Genomic DNA, 20,330 nt, shown 5'->3' on the forward strand with positions numbered 1-20,330 from the left:
GATTAATTTAGAGTCTGAGTTTTACTTTGCTGTATAGACATCATTAGAGAAGCTTAATTCCAGGGCTATGTTCTTAGAAATACACTTTTCTATAAGTAGTGATCATTTATTAAAAAGCCTGCATTAATGAGGATCCAAGCTGTAACCTCAGCTTTTGAAAATACCCCTAGAAGGCTTAGATTCATTCAAAATAATCACAGACTAGTGAATCTTGAATAGTCATTCATGACATGTATGAAGTCTTGGAATTCTTGTTAAAATACAGACCATTTCTGTTAAGAAATTCAAACTTTGTTTAGTCACTAATCATATTTTAGAACATAAACCTTTCTTATGAAAATGTAAAAACCAAAAACCTTAATCAAATACCAAAATAAGTGTGTCTTGATGTTGGGGGTTTTTTGTCACTTAACCAACCAGAAGCAATCATTATAAATAAATGAGGATAGTAGCTATTATCAAGACAGGCTCACAAAACACTGATTACTAAATGGAATCAGAATAAAGCAATTTCCTCTTGAACATCACCCAAATATCTTCCTGAAAGCAACAAAAGGCAATGTCCTCTATGAGACACTGCTATAGCATGAATCACAGTAAGCATTAGAGCAATATCCCAGCTGTGTATCTGTTTTCCACCAACACGAACTGATAAACTCTACTGAATAATGTTTACAGGAGCTGCATTGAATGCCACCTGTCTGCAGATGGCCAGGCCCGAGAAGAATGTGTTGACAAATGCAAACTAGCTGGTGCGACCATCAGTGAAGCAGAAGGTTATACTTTGTCTTATTAAGCTTTCTTTTCCTTAACATTGTTCCTGAGAGGCAGAAACGCTGTGAAGGGTTTTTCAGTAGCTCGACCTCATTTGAACCAGGGCATTAGTTCAACGTTAGTTTTTATGAAGGGATGTAAGACTAAAAACATGATGATTTGGGATACAAGCAATTTAAAGTCATAGCTATTCTATTTGACTTCAGCTCTGTTGGCAAGTTCACCTTTGCTTAAAAGTACAATTACAGAGAACTCCAGAATGCTATTTTTTAAAATTAGAAAAGAAGAAAAATTTTAAGATAGCTAAATGTTAACCCCAAACCTAAAATCATCCTCTATTATCTGGTTGGCTTATTTCAAGATAGGACAAGGTGAAGTGTAATATGGGTTTCCTGAGAGGAGCCCTCCCTCCACTCCTCTTCATATGCTTTTACTCCCAACTTTTCAAACACGGGTGTTACACGACCCCCTTAATTCCCTGTTGCTCACTCCCCAAATACAAGAAGGACCTGTTACCTTTAACTGCTAAGCAAATTCTGCTCTTGTGTTCTTTCACCTGTCATTTTAAAATTTAATTACTTAAAATCAGATTCTTTTTAATGGCAAATGTCATCTCAAATATTTAAATAGGTTGTATTTTAGCTGGGAAGACCACTTAAAAAGTACTTTGTGAAGAAGATGACTAGCTCCTTCTAAAGGGATGATCTAGGGGATTTGTCTTTCCATCATCCTAAATTCTGCATTCTCATGCTGCTTAGGTGCAATTGCTGCCCCACATGCATTAGAGACGTGACCAAGATGTATCTCAGGCAAAGCGCAATAACTAAGACAATTTATGACACTCTAGGATATGTATCTTGAAGAAACAAATAGAATAGAGAAATTAATCCATTTCTGAAGTGGAATAAGTTAGTGGCATTTATATTGTTTTGAAAATTACCTACATTGTTTCAAAATTGAGATTTCTGACTGTGCACAGTTGAATGACCCCGTATGGAGGAGCATGATTAGTGCTCGTAAAACCCCTTGTCTGTACTTTTCTGGTGACTAAAGATAAATATGCCAAATAACATAAATTGGACAAGATGGTGTGTACCTTACACTAATACTGAAAGTAGGATGCGGTAAAAGCACTAAGGAAAGTAGCATCTGTGGACTATTCCACATTAGTAACTAGTTCAAAGTCAAGGCATATCCTCAAGCTTCATTTCACGGCAAACAGTTGAGATATTTACCAAGCGTTTCTAAGAAATGGCTAAAAATTGCAGAAAATGCCCTGCAAATTACTAGAACTCCATTCAGAGGCAGCATAGGAAATCTAATGTGCTGTGGGGGGAAAAGGAGTAAACCTTAGAAACGTGTCAGTCATGAACAGAGAGTTACTATATTTAAATACACAGTCTTCTAAGTAGATTATCATAAATGCTTGGATTTGAGAGCAATATTTTTTAAACATTTGCATTTTTCTTTTTGTGTAATTGGGTAAATTATCTTCAAAATAGGGGAATACAACCATTTCTAACTCAGAAACACAATAATAACTGGATTTCTAATACCATTTAAAGTAGTAACCTTTGTTGAATTTGAGAGAAAAAATATATTTGTCAGCCTAGGAATTAAAAAGTCACTTCTCTAATGACGCTTTCTACAAGTTCTATTTCAAGTTACTCACCCACTTAGTTATGTCATTGATCACATCACATATTTGCTCTTGAATTGGGTCTTTTATCAGCTCATCTCTCCCCCAACGAGGACATGTAGAGTAAAGGAAAATAGCGTAACTGTCATCCAAAGACAATGTTCCTCAGATGTGTGGTGGGGACTTGTGTGGGCATTTCTAAGGACATGTGGTCAAACTTTACTCATCCTGAAGGTCATTTTTTGATTTTCCCCAGCATTCATGTATTCAGAGCATTGTTACTCAAAGTGTGTTCTCCGGGACACTAGTTCTGAAAGTGTTAAATGGAAAATAGCACCCATGGTCATATAAATTTTGAACATGGGAAGCTACACTTTTTGTTTATTTCACTGGATTCTTGGAAAATGCCCATTACATTAAGTGTGCATTGTGAATTTTCAGAAGCAAAAGGAGGAATTAGAATGAGGAAGGATTCCCAAACTTACTTGACCACAGAGCCCGTTTCTTTTCCTTGGGAAAGCCTGAGAATTCCTGACTCATCCCCAGAGCACAGGTCTTAAACACATAGTTGTCATAATTCAGTGGGGCACGTGGTTTATATTTCTGTATCCTTCCTGGACCTTCCCAGATACCCGCCTCCCCACCTCCATTCTCACATTTCTCCTTTTTTGAAGTATAATTTCATGGAATGTCTGAGATCTTATTCTCGCTCTATTATTCTAGGGCAGCACTGCTGGCTGGCACTCATAAAGAGGGGAAAAAAGAAAGGTCCATTTCTTAATGAACAACAAAAGAAAACCTTAGCAGCTAATTATGCAAATCTCCAGCCCAAGCTGGACCCTTTCATTGCACATTCAATAATGCCATTTTAATACCCAAACACTACAAAACTGGCTAAATCTAGAGTCATAACCATCATGGAAAGGAGTGGTGAAGTAATTAAAGCAAGAAGGAAGTCATGACTCAAAGGTCATATTAACAGTTCCATTAAAATTTAAATAATCCCAGTGAAGTAAATTAAGCCTCTCTGTACTTCAGTGTAGCTATTTAAAAGAAAATAAAAAAGCAGGATCAGTATTACTGGAAGGAGTATTATAAGCTATCTACATATTTTCTACCTGAGAATAAAATGTTCCAGTAAGTAAGCTCAAGGGGAACAGGGTGGGTGTGCACTGTCATGGCAGAGAGGACAAAGGAGGGGAAAAAACTCTCTAACAAGAAAAAGCGTATTCTCCAAGACTTCATGAATCCTAGTCCACTGGAGTGGTGTGGTAGGAGGACGTGTGGTAAAGGCCATCTAAAAATGACCAAAGTATGAGTTATATATGTAATGCTATTGCAGGACATAACCCACGAAATAACACGAATATCACTAATCAACTATTGCCCAGAGGTCCCAAATGTCATAATCAGGACACCTTATTAAAAGTACTGTTAAACAGCTCACTAAAATACAAGCTCCTGTGCATACCACTGTCCTCTCAAATGAGATACCCAGGATGGCCCCCGGAATCCTTATTTGAAAAAAATCCCAGATGGTTTAGATGATCATAAATATTTGGGAATGACCAGGTAAGAATGATTTAGAATTAGATTTCCTAATATTCCTATGTAAATAGAAGCCCCTAATGGATTCCAAAGCAATTTCTTCACTTAAGTCTATCATCTGAAATCCTATCCATAATGCTAAATGTTTTAAGTCCCTTTTTTCATAGATAATACAGACATTCTCGCAGACACTGACATGAGGTTTTTATCTTATAAATTAAATGCAAATGCAATGATTTTCTTTCTGTGGCTATGGCATTGTTGAACAAAAAATAGCATATTATTTACTTTTTCTTTGTTAGACTCAAAGGAATACATATAGATTCTGTTTTATTAAAACTTATTTTTAAGCTCATGAGAAAAGGTATAGGTCTAGCAAGAGTATGTCCAAGATTATCTGGGACAGTCCCAGTTTCAATATTCTGACCCACTGTGTTGTAATACAGTAATATTCGATCATATGTCAAAATTTTAGGTTAAAAGCAAATAGTTGTTCTATTTACAGGTTTCTGAAAAAAATGGTTTCAAAAAAAAAGCGTTTGTAACAGTATCATTACAAAGTCTCCAATTTAGAAAATAGGAGAATTTTAAGCAAGTTTGCTTCTTTTTAATTTGAAAAATGCTAGATAATTTTGGCAGAGGTACCAGACCACTAAAAATTCTGATAAATAGTATTAATGTCTTGGATTGACCATTTTACTATATTTTCAGTTTCTTCGGTGACATTCATTTTCTGCCTCTTGAATGAGCTCAATAAGAAAACATTTCTATTTGAAAAAGATTTGAGGAAAACTGGATTATGTTGTTTTATTTTGTTTATTAACAAAGAGTCTATACTGGATGGGAGGCAAACTGTCAAATGAGTTCCTTTTAATCTGGGGTTTACTTTCATCCTATTAGTCCCCGAGTGCATAACACTTCAATGTCCATTTCCTGATATTAATTGATACTTACTTTTGTGACAATACATGGCCAGCAATCTTGACTGTGGGAAAGGCCCCCTTAGAAGTATCAGTATCATTTTGGGCTGTGTAGTCTTTTTCTGAAATGTAATCTAGGCTTTCTCCCAGATGCTCTCAGCCAAGAGGAACATACAGCCCCCTCATTACCACAATCAGAGCCATTCTACTCCCAAAACAACAAGGTATACCAGCCTTCAAGTACTTTCACTATTGAAATCCTGCCCCCATCAGTTTGATAAGTGCATTAGATGGTCAGTCCTGATTGACCACACCTGGAACTGTTCTTCTGGAACCTGAATAGAAACTAAAACTTCAGGTGGTGGGAAAAAATCCTATGTCTTTTCTATTTCTCTTCTGCAATGTTGAAGTTCCTATTTGCATATTAAAACTTAATACCTCTTTGCTTTAAAAATAAACTAATCTCTTTTGGAATCTCATTTAATCTAATGAATGACTCCTTTATCTGCAGATTTTTCAAAGGATAGTTCTGTTGCCTGTTCTCTGCAAGGAGAAAATGAATGTCTCATTACATTCCTAATAACTACAGATAATGAAGGGAAAACCATCATTCACAGCATCAATGAGAAAGGTGGGTGGCATGCCTTCCATTGTCAACGGTAAGTGGTACTACTGCATAGGAGAGGAGGAAACAACCAGAAAGACGTTTTGGGTAGGTTTCCAGGAAAGACTTTTCCAGAATTTTGATAGAGGGCTTCTACTTTCCCAACGATTGAAACATACCTGTTGAAAGGTTTGATGTGTTTCAATGTCTCTTCCTTAGTCCACATAACAAGATGAGTATATTTGTACCAAAAGCTGGCGGATGTTTTGTAGAAAGGTGGACTGATTAAATATAATATAAGCAGAAGGTATATCCGTAGGAAAGGCTGTTCTACTACTAATTAATAGCTGCTTGACATTCTGAAAGATACTTCCCTCTGAGTCTATTTCCTCCTCTGTAAAATGGGAAAAATAATACTACCTTCTTCTAAGGGTCGACTCAAGGATTAAATAGAATAATGTATATAAAACATGTGCCAGTTCATAACCTACAGTAATGGACCATTGAGTCAGAAAAGACATGAAGCAGCAGGTGAAGAAGGAAGTAATCCATACAGGAAGTCAAAGAGTCCATTGCTTTGGTGGGTTTTCATCCATACCAACTCATGGAGTTTGCTTGGGACTTGGGAAGCTCTCAAATAAAAATCTCATCTTCAGTAAAGGGGAGAGAGAAGTTTATAGTAGGAAGAAAAGAAAATAGTGGAAAAGGTACTGCTGTTGAGAAGTTTTAAATTTTAGTGAGTATCAGACTCACCTGGGGAGCTTGTTAAAATGCCTGCATCCTGAGTCAGCAGGTGCAAAGTGTGGCCCAAGACTCTGCATCTTAATACTACTCTGCTACAGATGGCTCAAGACCTCCCTGGCTGCAGTCTTAGCTATTCACAGGTGCCTCACCTTTTCTGTCTTCAATTAATGATATGTTCCTAAATCTTTCTGGCAGAAATGACAGCTGCATTAAATCAGATCTCTCCAGACCCTGCCTGCAACCTCCGCCTCCTCCCCCCAAAACCTTGAGGCCTAAGTTCTGTCCCGGACAACAGCAGCAAGGGCAGGCTAACAGGCAGATGTGTTTTTTGTGTGTGCTTGCTTATCAATGTGCCAACAAAATATTAAATCCTGAATCTGAAGCCAAGAGTATCAAAGTGCCATCACTAAAGAGTGTAAAAACCAAAGAAACCAAAAATGTAAGTTCAAGACATTATAAACCAACCAAGAAAACATGATTAGAAAACTACCACATTGCAGTATGGGGGGTCGAGGAGAGGTAGAAGTCAGCACAATACAGGTTACCTGGGTATGATTGCGACCTTGGTCTTGAAGCTCAGGTTGCCAGAATGTACCTGGGACTTGCTCTTGAAAATCTCATATAAATCGACTTCTTTGAAATGCAAATATAAAATGGTTTATAGAGGCCATTAGTTAAGGGAACTTAAAGCAAATCTTGCTGTGCAAGGAAGAATTACCTAGTACAGAAAAACCTGCCTCTTCATTATGTGTTTTATAAAGTCAGAATCTTGGCACTATACCCCGCAACCCTCTGTTTCTGTGACTGTGGTGGTAGCTTTAGCGAGTTCTCTCTCTTTTTTTTTTAAAGATTTTATTTATTTATTCATGAGAGGCAGAGAGAGAGAGAGAGAGAGAGAGGCAGAGACACAGGCAGAGGGAGAAGCAGGCTCTATGCAGGGAGCCTGATGTGGGCCTTGATCCCCGGTCTCCAGGATCACGTCGGGGCCCAAGGCGGCACTAAATCGCTGAGTCCCCAGGGCTGCCATAGGGAGTTCTCCTGAAATCAAAGCCAGTCCTTTTAATATTGATTCCTTTGGAACAATGAGTTCCACACAACAAAAATGAACTTCCAAATTTGTTTTTAATTCAGGGGCTTTGGGATCTGGTTATTTTTATTTTCATTTTTATTTTGTATGTGTATGTATGAGAGAGAAACATGCCTTTGCTTCATAAGAGCCTCCTTGTTACTGAACTATTGGTTGTTTTTTGTTCATTTGTTTGCTTGCTTGTTTTGGTGCTTCCACACAATCTAAGTGGCACATAAACATGCCATCCTTCTGAAAGTACTCAGACTCCCTGATGACTTTTTATTAGGGCGTTTTATTCTCCTTGTGCTTTTGTAGTAGGGAAAAGTCAGGGGGAAATGACCTTCCTGAGACTTAACAGGAGTCACATGACAGCTCCAAGGATGCTTCTCCCTGGCAAATATTCATGTTCCTAGGTAGGCCCCAAGCTTTTGAGGGGCCCCGAGGACAGAGCCTGTCCTAGAATCAGTAGGCCCTCTCACAGCACTAAGATCAGAGGATTGCAGGACAGCATGTCAGAGGCAAGGGTAGAAAGGAGAAGGTGAAGGCCAAGGAGTCCCACAGTCCTACAAACAAATTTAAAAAGAAACCAAGTGAACAGTCATCATCAGGGTATGTGTGGATGTAGGGAGAGCTTTGCTCATCTTTTTTTCTTAAATCTGGAAGAATTTTCAGAGATAAGAGCCACATTCATAAGAGCCACAGTCGAGGAATGATAGTTAGGAGCCTTCCTAACAGAGATGTGGATGTTGATATTACACCCACAGGCCCCAACATAGAGGTTCCAGCCCTTGAAGTCTTGAGGATAGAAAAGGAGGAAGAGTATATTTGTTGTAATTTGCGATAATAATGGCAGCTCACATTTATTGAGCCTTTACTAATGCCATATGCCAGGTATCATTCTATATGTTTTACACTCATTAACTCTTTTAGCCTCCTCCATATAACAACCATGTAAAGCAAGTGTTGCTATTCTTTCCACTTTACAGATAAGGAAATTGAGATCAAAAGGAACTTAAAGAAATTAGTTAGGTCTTGCAGTAATTAAATACCAGTGCTGGTTGGGGAATTCAGGAGGTCTGGCTTAGAGCTCAAGCTCTTAATTACTGTGCTATACTGCCTCCCACTGGCTGCAGGATCATAATAAATATGTTAGATCAGCACCAATAGAAATGTTATGCAAACCACATATGTAACTTTAAATTTTCAAGTAACCGCACTAAAAAGTAAAATCTGGTGAAATGGATTTTAGTTATGTTTTCTTCAATCCATTCTATCCCAAATACTCTCATTTAACATGTAATCAACACACAAACCATTGAGATGCTTTTCTATACTAAGTCTTCACAATCAATATGTATTTTATACTTACCACACGATCTAATTCAGGAAAGTCACATTTCTGTGCTCAAGAGCCGCGTGTGACAGAGCTAGCAGGTTGGCAGCACTGGGAACCCAGGACCTTAGAACTAGCTGGCACTGGGGATCCCTGGGTGGCCCAGTGGTTTAGCACCACCTTGAGCCCAGGGCCTGATCCTGGAGACCCGGGATCGGGTCCTACATTGGGCTCCCTGCATGGAGCCTGCTTCTCCCTCTGCCTGTGTCTCTGCCTCTTCTCTCTCTCTCTCTCTCTCTCTCTCTCTCTCTCCTCCCTCCCTCCCTCATGAATAAATAAATACAATCTTAAAAACAAAAAAGAAAGAACTAGCTGGCACTGGCCGGGACTCCACAGGCAACGCTGCACACAGTGATGACGATGGCCCTCTTGTCCCACCTTCTGTCCACTGCCATCAGTCTGAGCATCTCAGGAAATACCAAAGAGAGTATAAACAGTGGACATTTCTATTGTGTAATAACATGCTCTGGTATATGGGCCAAAATCTTTTCTTGAGAAACGCATAATTTCTCACGTAATACGTATCCCCAACGTATAATACTCTAAGTTCTTAAAAAATGATCTCTGCTGGGCCATACCTGTTCCTCCTTTATTTATTCTCTACTGGAGCGTCCTCCTAACTCACAGTCTGACTGCAGGGTCTTAGCAAGCTTCATCTTGCTTCCTGCAAGAACATGCTACGCCCCACCCAGACATTTTGTAGTCAAAGATGTAGCCAGCATATATTCTCCCTGACACAGAGCTGCCACTTTCTTTGCAGGACTGTTGCTGCCACCTTAGAAGAAACCATGGTTCATTTGCTATGCTGGAAACAGTCTTTAGATCTTCATACTATAGTAACTATTTCATTAGCTCCTTTACTTATTTCTGCATAATCTCCTTACATGTTTTTTTTTTTATCCAAAGAACAAAAGTGTGTGAGGCCAGGCATCATGCTGTTGTGCAGTCATTAGTCCTGCTCAAATTCAGATCACTTACAGATTCTTACCTTGAAAGCAGCATGACTAGACCTGTGTGTATAACTCTCCTTATTAAATATCTAAAAGCAATAAGAGTTAGGATAAACTAAGCATGATTCATTTCCTCCCCAGATACCAAAGATTTGCCTCACTTCTTGCAGAGGGAGGCAGATATTTAATGATAATTTTTATGTGGGATTTTTTTTCTCATGAAAGCAAGGGGAGAGCTTAATTATAATGTTTCATTAAGAAATGTATCGTCTCCCAGGCATATTGCAAGAATTATTAGTCATTCTGCTGTCAGTGAAGGAAAGCACTGTATAATTGTGAAGTTATATTAATATCATCAATAGAGTCAAAATAATAGAATGTTCAAGTTGAAGGGACGATACATCTAGTTCCCCAAACTTCCCTGAAGATAAGCATCACTTGGGATATTTTTAATAATAAAAAAAAATCTGTGGCTCCATCTAAGACCCACTGAATCAGAATCTCTGGGGAGGGTCTAGGAAGCTGGGAGTTTAATAAGCATGAGCACCTGAGCTCAATCTTATCCTCGGGGAAGTTAAGGGAATGCTGGAGTGCCACACCTTTGTCTGACGGATAAGGGTCCTGGGGCTCAGAGAAATCATGGGACTTGATGTATATCAGACAGCTACTGTGCACCGGATAGGAATTGAACCCACCTCTCCTGACCCCAGTCCAGGAACTTTCCAGGACACCAGAGCACTGCATTAATGTTAAATAAAACTAAAAGCCATCATTGTCCTCCATCTACTTAAAACAAAACAAAAAAAACAAAGCATGTAGTAAACTTCTCAAGGGATGGGTTTCATAGCAGTTTGAATATAATCTCCCGGGCAGTTCCTGTTTCAAGGAAATCCATGATAAACTAATATTGTGTGTGTGTGTGTAAATGAGCATATTCACAAATTTCATTTCTATTCTATCATGTACCCAAAAGAGATCGTTTTTAGTAATTAAACTAGTCTTTTTCATGATCCTATATATATATATTATGTGTGTATTAATCCTCATTCTTGGGATTGCAACTCTTTTTGAGTCAGCCATTCAAGTATATATCCATTTGCTTTAAATAACCAAACTCCAACTTTTGTTCTACTATACAGGGCTATCTCCTTCAACAAGGAACTCATTTTTCTTTTAATTCAGCAAAATAAAACGTGTTACTATTTTCCTTCTACTGGAAAAACTATGGTTGAAAAAATTAATGAGAACTGTTTTCTCTACATCACAGTATTAATTACACCATCCTTTTCTTTTTCTTAAGTTGGCTCCATGCCCAGCATGAAGCCCAACACAGGGCTTGAACTCATGACCCTGAGATTGAGACCTGAGCTAAGACCAAGAGCCAGACACTCAACTGTTTGAGCTGCCCAGATACCCCAATTATACCTCTTCCTAATATAATTTTCTTTATTTCCACAGACTGTCCAAAGCCCCCAAACATTCCCATGATTATGTTGGGGGTTTCACTGGCCATTCTTCTCATTGGGGTTGTCCTGCTGTGCATTTGGAAGCTGTTGGTGTCATTTCATGATCGTAAAGAAGTTGCCAAATTTGAAGCAGAACGGTCAAAGGCCAAGTGGCAAACGGTATGTAAACACAAGGGCTGTTCCTTGTCCAGGGGAGAAAGTGACTTGTGGAAGAGACGGATGTCAGCTTTCTTCTGCTCTAAAAGAGAGTGAGAATGTCATGTTCTTTCCCTACTCCTCTCACTATGTCCCTAACAGCTTTGATTTATTATCTGCTTTGGGGACAAAGGAACCTCTGTCCGTTTTCTGGGGCCTAGACAGTGCTCATCGCATATGCAGTGTCTCTCAGTGCAGTAGGAATTTCCTCTACTCTGAAGGGTAGCTGTATAGGGACATCAAGGAAATACATTTAATCTTCATTATCAGGAGGATCATTCAGACCCCATTTGATAAAGCATAGGTGTTATATCTAAACACTTCCATAAATTGGTTGTGTTATAGCCAATGGAATAACGTTCATGACTAATATGACAGTTCATGCCAATTTCCATAGAACTACTCATTACTTATAATAGGTTACAGTGCCAAATTGAGACTTTTTAAATACCATCCAGTTTGTTCTTCTGAATAACAAATTTTAAACAGCTACCTGAAAAATACCAAAAAAGTGTCAACTTTTAAATATGCGTACTCGATAGATATAATTTATGTGTCTCCTCCTCACAGTAGACAAACACAGGACTCCAATTTTCTGTGTTTCTTTTCTACAGGGCAGATAATTACATTTCTAGAGGGCCATAGAAACAATTTCATGGTTTTAATTTCATCTTTCTATCCCTAATGGTGTGCCCAGCTATCTAATAGCAATTATCTTACATTGCTGATTCTAAAAACAGTGATTTCACTGGAGAATATACAGACAAACACAATGCTCCTTTGGGTTCATCTGCCCAAATAAATTGATGTTAACACTTTTTTCTCTAAGTATATAGTAAAATATTCATTTCTTAAAGCAAATGGAATTTATGTTTTGGATAAATTTATCCTGATGAGAGATGTCAATATCTTATGCCGTTATTTTGAAGTAACTCTAACATATGGTGCAGGGCAATGGACAATGAAATTTTCATCTACTTCATCTTCCTGCTAAAAATGTCTTTAGACACAGCAAGCAAATTCAATGCATGGATCTTGTTTTGATCCTGATTTGAACAGTCTAGCTGTAAAAATATATTTCTTGGACAACTGGAAAAAGGATAATATAGAGTAAATATTAGAATGATAGCAAGGAATTATGATTAATTTGACTAGGTAGGATAATGGCAGGATGACTTTGCTACAAAATATCCATATTTTGGAGTGAAAGGAAAATTGAAGATTAGGTTTGCTTTGAAATAATTCAGCCAAAAGAGAGAGGGGAATCGTAAAGTGAGTGCAGCAAAATCTTGATAATCATTGAATCTGAGTGATGGGTCTATAGAGATTTGTTATACAGCTTTCCTCTTCTTTTGTGTATGAAAGAATTTTTCATAATTAAATAAAGCCCTCTAGGAAAGTAAATTTGGATTTGCAATGAGGATATAATTTATCCATTCCTAACAAGGTAAAACGTAACCTGAGAGGTTAGTTGGGTGACTTAGAACATAGTATTATGAGGCTAAAGTGTTGGGTCAGTTAACTTCACCTGATCCCCTGGTCATAGATGTTTTTAACTTCTACCAACTGTCAACCAAATGCTTGGCAATGGTAAAAAGGGCAATCAGTCAAAAGAATATGGTTAAGTTAACACAACACATAGCAATAGTTGGTTGAACAATGCCATCCCTGTGAAGTAGTCGGAATAATCCCATTTTCAATGTAAGGAAACTGAGGCTCAGAGAAATTAAGAGACTTCCCAAAGGATTGGTCCATGGTGGAGCTGAAAACCTTATTGCAGTCCCTTCCAAGAACAGTCTTGACCTTTCTAGAAATAATAAGCAGGTGTCCTGCAAACAAGTACTTGGACAATTATGTGATGTGTATCTACTAACTAGCATATTTTAATGTTCTCATACAAAGGCATGAATACTGACAAATGATTAATATCTTTAAAATAACATTTTAATTAACAGTTAATTTCCCTAAAACATGCATTGTTTTCCCTCAGGATGTAGAACATGACTGAAATTCAAATGCTGAATTTTAACTGTTTCTTCATCTAAAATGGAACAAAAATATGCACTAAACAGATAAAATCATAAATGAAAAATATTATTCCCTTGCTAAATCGAGTTTCTTTGAATAACAAATATTTGATGTTCTTTACTAGATAATAACTGAGTAATAATTATTCAGTTGGATGCAAAAGAGGTTTAATTCAAATAATTCTATTCAAATTTCACTAATACATCCTATTGAAATAAAATGTTACTCAGTACATCCTTTTGGGGGTTCTCATTTTGGTTCCATTTTAAATCTAAAACCTGTTTCTTCTTGAAGAACTGAATTTGACTGGTCTTTAAACCCCAGGGGACCTCCAGAGTTGATGGGGTAGTTGACTCTCCTGACCCATAGGCCTCCATTGGACTCCAAAGGTGACAGAGCTCAGGACAAGAAAGCGCTTTGTTTCTTGCCTCTTGAAACATTTCATCATAGACATAAAGAAAGGTTACCTTTTATCATACTTTTAAAAATAACCTCACCATCCATATTCTTTATGAAAACACAAAGGGAAGATATTTAAATTCATCTTTGATTAGACATTTTTTCTAGGATGACAAGTCATTAACTAGAGGCAAAAAATGTTCAGTCTGACATTTCTTGCAGTCATGGATTGATTTTGTACTGTGCTAAGCAAATCAGGCCTGCATTTGGCAGTTAGGCAATCATTAAGAGAGCTGTGGGTCATGACAGAGAGCTTTCTTATTACCACTTTTTCAAGCTCCAAAAATGTGCCTTTGCCTTTACAGAATCTGCAGCCTAAATTAGCACCCCCCAGACTCCTGGGGAAATCAGTCTGGTCACCTCAGATTTTGGGGTAAAACCCAACCTTGTCTAAATAGTGAAAGAATTCAGACCTATCTGAAATGGAGACCCAAGCCTGTGTCTCAGCTGGAAATCCTCTGTAGAGAAGTTGCTACCCACATGGCACTAGAGGAGGCAGTACTAGACATTGCCACTCTTTTTCCTGACAACAAAACCTTTTCCTGAGTTCAGATTATCAGCTGAGGGCAAGAAACAGGACTGCCTCCCAGCAGTACATACTCGCTCTTTCTCCACCTTTAAAATCCCACCTTACCCTCCTACTACGGTAGGGTCTTGCTTCACCCATCACCCCGAATCAGCATGCCCAGGCCCTACAACTAGCTTTGCAAGAGACCTCCCAAATATTGTAGACCTGAATAAAGTTGCTTCAAAATACAGAATGAAAACTGCCCAATCAAAATGAACATTCAACTAAATGTCTACAAAATAACATCATATATTCAGTAAATTGCAACTTAAGTCACTTCCTTTATAGTGCATATAAATTATACTTAGTGCAGGATGTGGGCTCATTTTAATATGTTTGCTTATTTATTTGAGAGAGAGAGACAGCATGAGGAGAGGGTCAGAGGGGGAGGGAGGGAGAGAATCTCAAGCAGACTCTGCGCTGAGTGCAGAGCCCAATGTGGGGCTCGACATTACAATCCTGACCTGAGCTGAAACCAGGAGTTGGACGCTAGACTGACCGAATCACCCAGAAGCCCCACATTTTAATGTTTGACATGATAAGGGATGGGGCCCACAAAAGAGTTCCTGGTCCTACAAAGATCTAAGCTGGCCCTGCTCATAACCCCATTTACTCTTTCAGAGTATTTTTTTCTCTTCCCTAAGACTCCCTCTTCCCCCGGAACAATGCTCCACTTGTCATCTCCAGCCTGCACTTATTTTTGCCATTTTTCCACTTTAGGAGAGTCCTTTATTTTTTTGAAACCAACTTAAACTTAATAGCGTATCATCTTTTAAACTTAATAGCATTCATACATGATTTTTGTTTCCAAATGAGATTCTACACGCATGTAAGACCACATCAGTTTGCCCCTCACTCTCCAAATCCCAAGTTCTTTTTTTTTTTTTTTAAAGATTTTATTTATTCATGAGAGACACACAGAGAGAGGCAGAGACACAGGCAGAGGCAGCAGGAGGCTCTCGGCAGGGAGCCCGATGAGGGACTCGATCCCTGCACCCTAGGATCACGACTTGAGCTGAAGGCAGACGCTCAACCACTGAGCTACCCAGGTGCCCCCAGTTCCAAGTTCCTATGGCAGCAGGACTAAATCAGGACTGGAGGGTCCTCAGAATTATCCAGGTTGACTTCAGTAGAAGAAGCACTTCACTCATCCTCTACCACCAAGGAGCCTCTTTTCTATTTGGCCTCATTACTGAGATAGCATCTCTCTCTGAAGGCACATGAACAAAGGTAACATGTTACTCAGTCAGAGGTCAGGCCACTGGCTCTGGGCCACACAGAAATAGCAAGTGCAGGTGTGATTCCTCAAAATAAAGATACTGCGGCAAATCCAAGGGTGACAAGTGGGAGATGCCTGGAAATGTTTTTCAGTTTTATTCAGTTCTTCTGAGAACAGTGAGAAACGTTTCAGGAAAGCAAATGTAATTGTGTTTTTGAAGTCTATGTCTAGAACTTGCTGACATCTCTGCAGTTCATGGGATAAGGAGACCAAATATAAGATTTAGTGATTTGGAAGATCATTGGTGGTACCTAGACTTCATTTACAAGCAGAAATAGGCTTGGAAATATTAAATATGAAAGCTCCAGGGGAAAAAAATTCTTTCTAATCCTCTCCAAAAACTTAAAAAGGAAATTCCAAATGAGAAGAAGAGGTATAAACAAGAACTAATAAGAAGAGGCAGCGTTTATTGAGCACTCAATATGGGCCGGGGTCTTTGCTAAAGTATTTCATGGATGAGGTAGGCACCTTGGTAATGCCTCCTATGAGTGAGGACACCACGACTCGGAATTGCTTAAATGAGGTCATGTGGTGGAGGCTGGGTTTGACCCCAGGCTGTCTGACATTAATACCTGTGTGGCCAACCTCAGAAAGTGGGAGAGAAGAAACCTGCACTCTCTCCAAGCATCTTGAGCCGGGCTGGAACAATTCAACCAAAGTAGAGAAATTGGAGGATCAAGCTTGGTGTTTCTTTAAACACCTACAGAGACTCGGTCCTGCTGGTCCTGGTGATGGCACCTGGAAACACATCTACAACCTGAAGAGCACAGCTGAATTCCCCAGACTGGCACAACTCCTTTGCACTGCCCCAAAGGCAAAGCCTTCTTGCCCGACCTGCATTGGGACCTGCCCTTCTTCCTGAGCCCCATGACCCACACACTACTGCCTTGTGACTCTGTATCTCACACACTGCTCTTCCCTAGTAAGCAAATGCTCCAAATTGTTTTACCATCTGGAGCAGATGTTCACTGTCCTAGGGACCTTTCCTTGCTTCCCCCAAGCAGTTAAATGTTTCTCCTGAATTTTGATCTCATTTCAGCAAGATTATCAGTGCTCTTGTGTGGTGCCTCTCACCAGTAACACATCTCTTAAAGGCAGATACTAGGTCATTCATCTTTGTACGTTTCTACATGTTCACTTTTCTCTCTCTCTCTCTTTTTTTTTTTTACTTTTTTTTTACTTTATATTTCATGTTGGGGGCACTTATTGGTTCATTTATTCAGTCAGTAAATACTGAGTACCTGCTGTTGGCTAGGCACTTCTTTCAACTCTGGTAAAAGAGCAGCATGTAAAACAGCCAAAGTCTTGTTTTCTATCCATAAATTAGTGTGTTTCCAAACAGGGTAAGATTTTTATGATACACATAAGGCACTGGTTCTGCATATTAAAAAATTAAATGAAGATGTGTAAATTTTAAAATGCTAAGAGTATGATATATGACATTAACCAAAATTATTCAAATGGCTTCCAAGCTTGAGCCTGACTCTCTTCTTTAGTTTGTAATGTACAATGAAATGATTTAAATATAGTAAAACCATGTAATAATAGATACCTACTTTCATTTGAATCTTTCTTTCTTCTTTCTTTCTTTTAGGGAACGAATCCACTATACAGAGGCTCCACCAGTACCTTTAAAAATGTAACCTATAAACACAGGGAAAAACAAAAGATGGACCTTTCCACAGATGGATAGAACTACTTCATGCATGAAAAAGTCTGCTTCACTGATATGAAATGTTAATGCACTATTTAATTTTTCTTTTTTTGTTGCTCCAAAACGAGGTTGCTTTAAGATAATAATAGGTCATTTGGAGATCAGTCATTGTCTGTATGAAGGTTAGAGACTGTGTTGGCAGGTTCAAAATAATCAGGAAGAGAAATATCCTTAGCAAAGGGGTGACTTTGGGGATCATTGAGGAATACTAACTCTGTTGCATTAATGCCTCAAAAAATCATCAAAATGACACATGGGGGCCTGATTTGCATTTGAAAAATGTTTGAAATTAGAATCTCATTTGTTGCAGGAATATAGCTACCTAAAGTCTTTGTCTCAGCAAAGTCACAAAGTCCATATGCTCATATTAAATAATCACACTCCTGAATTAATTCTAAACTTTTAGTAAATCTGCCCTTTCCTAAAGGAGGATTCTTTTAAAAAATCTATGAAAAATGAGATACTGACTTTTACTTCAACTGTGAGGATACAATTCTTCTAAAGACGTCCCAAACATAGTAAATGTTAATAATTTCTGTGGATTTGCATGTACCTAAAGTTGGGAACACAAACAAGTATTTTATAAAAAGAAGAAGTAATTTATACATTATAAAGTTAAAAAATAAATTAGAAAGTTACCAGTAAAAACAAAAATACCTAGTCTAGATTATTTTTAATTACCTGAAGAAGAAATTTCTATACTCAAGTTCCCTCCTTACCCTGAGTTTCCAAACCATACTGCTCCCATATTTCTCAATCCATTTTACTTAGTTTCATAGCCATCTAAACCCTGGAAATGTCATATGAAAGTTTTAATTTCTTTTTTTTTGAAAGTTTTAATTTCTTATTAAAAATTACTTTAAGTGGCTATATAGTTTAATCAAAAAGAGCTCCAATAATGCAAAAGGAACATGGGTTAAACAGAATAACATTTTAAATGGCTTGAAAGCAAACACAGCAAGAGTACAGTATCTCATGAAAAATAGGCTTTCTATTCATATTCGTTTCCGTTTATATAACTTCACTTGCACATTTCAGCTGCATATGGTGACTATGCATTGTACCTTTACTTTAAAGAGTAAGATTTTACTCGCAAATTACATGTGGATAATTAAGGATCCATAGATTGATTGAAGAGATGGACTCCATAGAATATTATTTCTTATTAGTACTGCTTCACAGAGTGCTACCATTTATTTGATGTTCATAAGGAAGCTAAGCCTCAGAGATTGAGTAGAAGAACTGGTCCAGAATCCAGATATTCCAGCTCCAGAGCTATTTCTTCTCTCCACAGTATGAGACTGACTCTTTTTTCTACATGAAATGATGGAAAGATTTGGTTCGTTAAGTGATAACTATCATTTGTTTGAAAATGTCGTGAGACTAAAATAGCATTTAAACTACTGGAGCAGAGGTGAGGTCTTGTACTTTTGTGCAGTGTTCATCACCTTTGAGTAAATTGTCATGGGAAAGCTTTCACTAGGTGAATAGTTCATTATGTAATGGAGGCTTCAAATGTATCCATTGAGTTGGCACAGAACCTACGATAAGTTTCTTCAATTCTACTGAACAGATCTGTATAGATTTGATTGCTTGGAGACATTTCTTTTCTGGTTTCTAAACAGCTCAGGTAAATCAGACACTTGGGGAATACACAGCTATCCTAAAAGAATTACTAAACAATCACCTTGGATACCTGAAGGGCAGATGTACCCCCTGTGCTCCTGACTGAAGCCCAGAGTCTGGGGAACATCTATAGCAACAAGGAAGTTGCAATAGTGGTGACACAACAGTAGTATTCACCTCTACATGTGATTTTTTTTATTATTATTACTAGAATGAGATTCTAGAAAATATGAGTTTCCTTTGTGTGTATATTGGGGGAAGGTAGAGAAGAATCTGCTATTTCTCTGAATACTGTTTTGACCCAAGGCTGGACCTTGAAAAGGCCAAAACATTAACGGTACTACTTCTGTTCACTGAAGAGTTATATTACATGAAGATAAATGGATTTTTTTTTGTAAGTTGTCTTACTGTATTTTGTGTTGACATAAATAAACATGGTAATTTAAACAATAAACCTTAGATGGATGATAATTCCTTTCATCTACTAGGTACAAAACCCTCTTCTTGGGTTTCCGGGTCCCTGTGTGACCTGCTCTGACCACCCGCTGGTCCCATTCTGGGGCCAAAGGGAAGAACAGAAGGAGGTAGCCACCAAAGGCAGGAGACAGAAAAGAACAGGCTGCAGTTTGCTGCATGGTTACAATACCCACATCACAAGTTTTTTTAAAAGAGGCTGGGACATTGTAAAATCAGGATTAGTGTTATGGGCTGAATTATGGTCTTATTCTACTTGCATACTGGAGTTCTAACCCCAAAGTACCTCAGAATATGATTGAATAAGAGATAAGGTCTTTTAAAAGGTAATTAAATTAAAATGAGATCATTAGGTTGGGTCTTAGTCCAATATGATTGGTGTCCTTATACGAAGAGGGGATTAGAACACAGATGTGCACAAAGGGACAACCATGGGATGCCATAGAGAGTGGAAAGCCATCTACAAACCAAAGAGAAAGGCCTTGGAAGCAAGCAGCCCTGCCAGCACCTTAATCTGGGCCTTCTGGACTCCAAAATTGTGAGAAAATACATTTCCATTGCTTGAGCCCTCCACTCTGATATTTTGTTATGACAGCCCTAGCCAACCAATACAGTTGGACAGTGCTACTTTTCTGGACATCCATTTCGTAAATTCTATGGTGCCATGCTCATTTTCCAAAATTAAGCAGAGAGAAACCACTTCTTACAAAAGGAGCCAGCTGAGAAGAAGTCCTTTTCTTTCTTTGCAAAAGGGCAGGGTAAGTCAAGAGTATTTATACCCTGAAACAAACTGTTTGTTGTAGAAGAAAGCTGGATATCTGGAGATTCAGAAACTGTTCCCATTTTTAATAGCATTGCGAGAATCCCTTTTCGCCTTAGT

At 38.3% G+C, this 20,330-nt stretch overlaps 1 protein-coding gene across 6 annotated transcripts in view; it reads left to right on the top strand.

The window, feature by feature from the left end:
• Positions 1-19,430, top strand: part of ITGB6 (integrin subunit beta 6) — a 127,288-nt gene extending 107,858 nt beyond the window's left edge. For all 6 annotated transcript variants that reach the window (XM_055307929.1, XM_055307932.1, XM_055307930.1 and 3 more), the window contains 4 exons: positions 679-776; positions 5,393-5,512; positions 11,100-11,266; positions 17,231-19,430. In XM_055307929.1, the coding sequence (XP_055163904.1) occupies positions 679-776; positions 5,393-5,512; positions 11,100-11,266; positions 17,231-17,329 (484 nt within the window). In that variant the 3' untranslated portion in view covers positions 17,330-19,430. The remainder of the gene's footprint in view (positions 1-678; positions 777-5,392; positions 5,513-11,099; positions 11,267-17,230) is intronic.
• The last annotated feature ends 900 nt before the right edge of the window (positions 19,431-20,330 follow it).

The sequence above is a fragment of the Nyctereutes procyonoides genome, unplaced genomic scaffold (genome assembly GCF_905146905.1).
Source record: "Nyctereutes procyonoides isolate TBG_1078 unplaced genomic scaffold, NYPRO_anot_genome, whole genome shotgun sequence".
Lineage (NCBI taxonomy): Eukaryota > Metazoa > Chordata > Mammalia > Carnivora > Canidae > Nyctereutes > Nyctereutes procyonoides.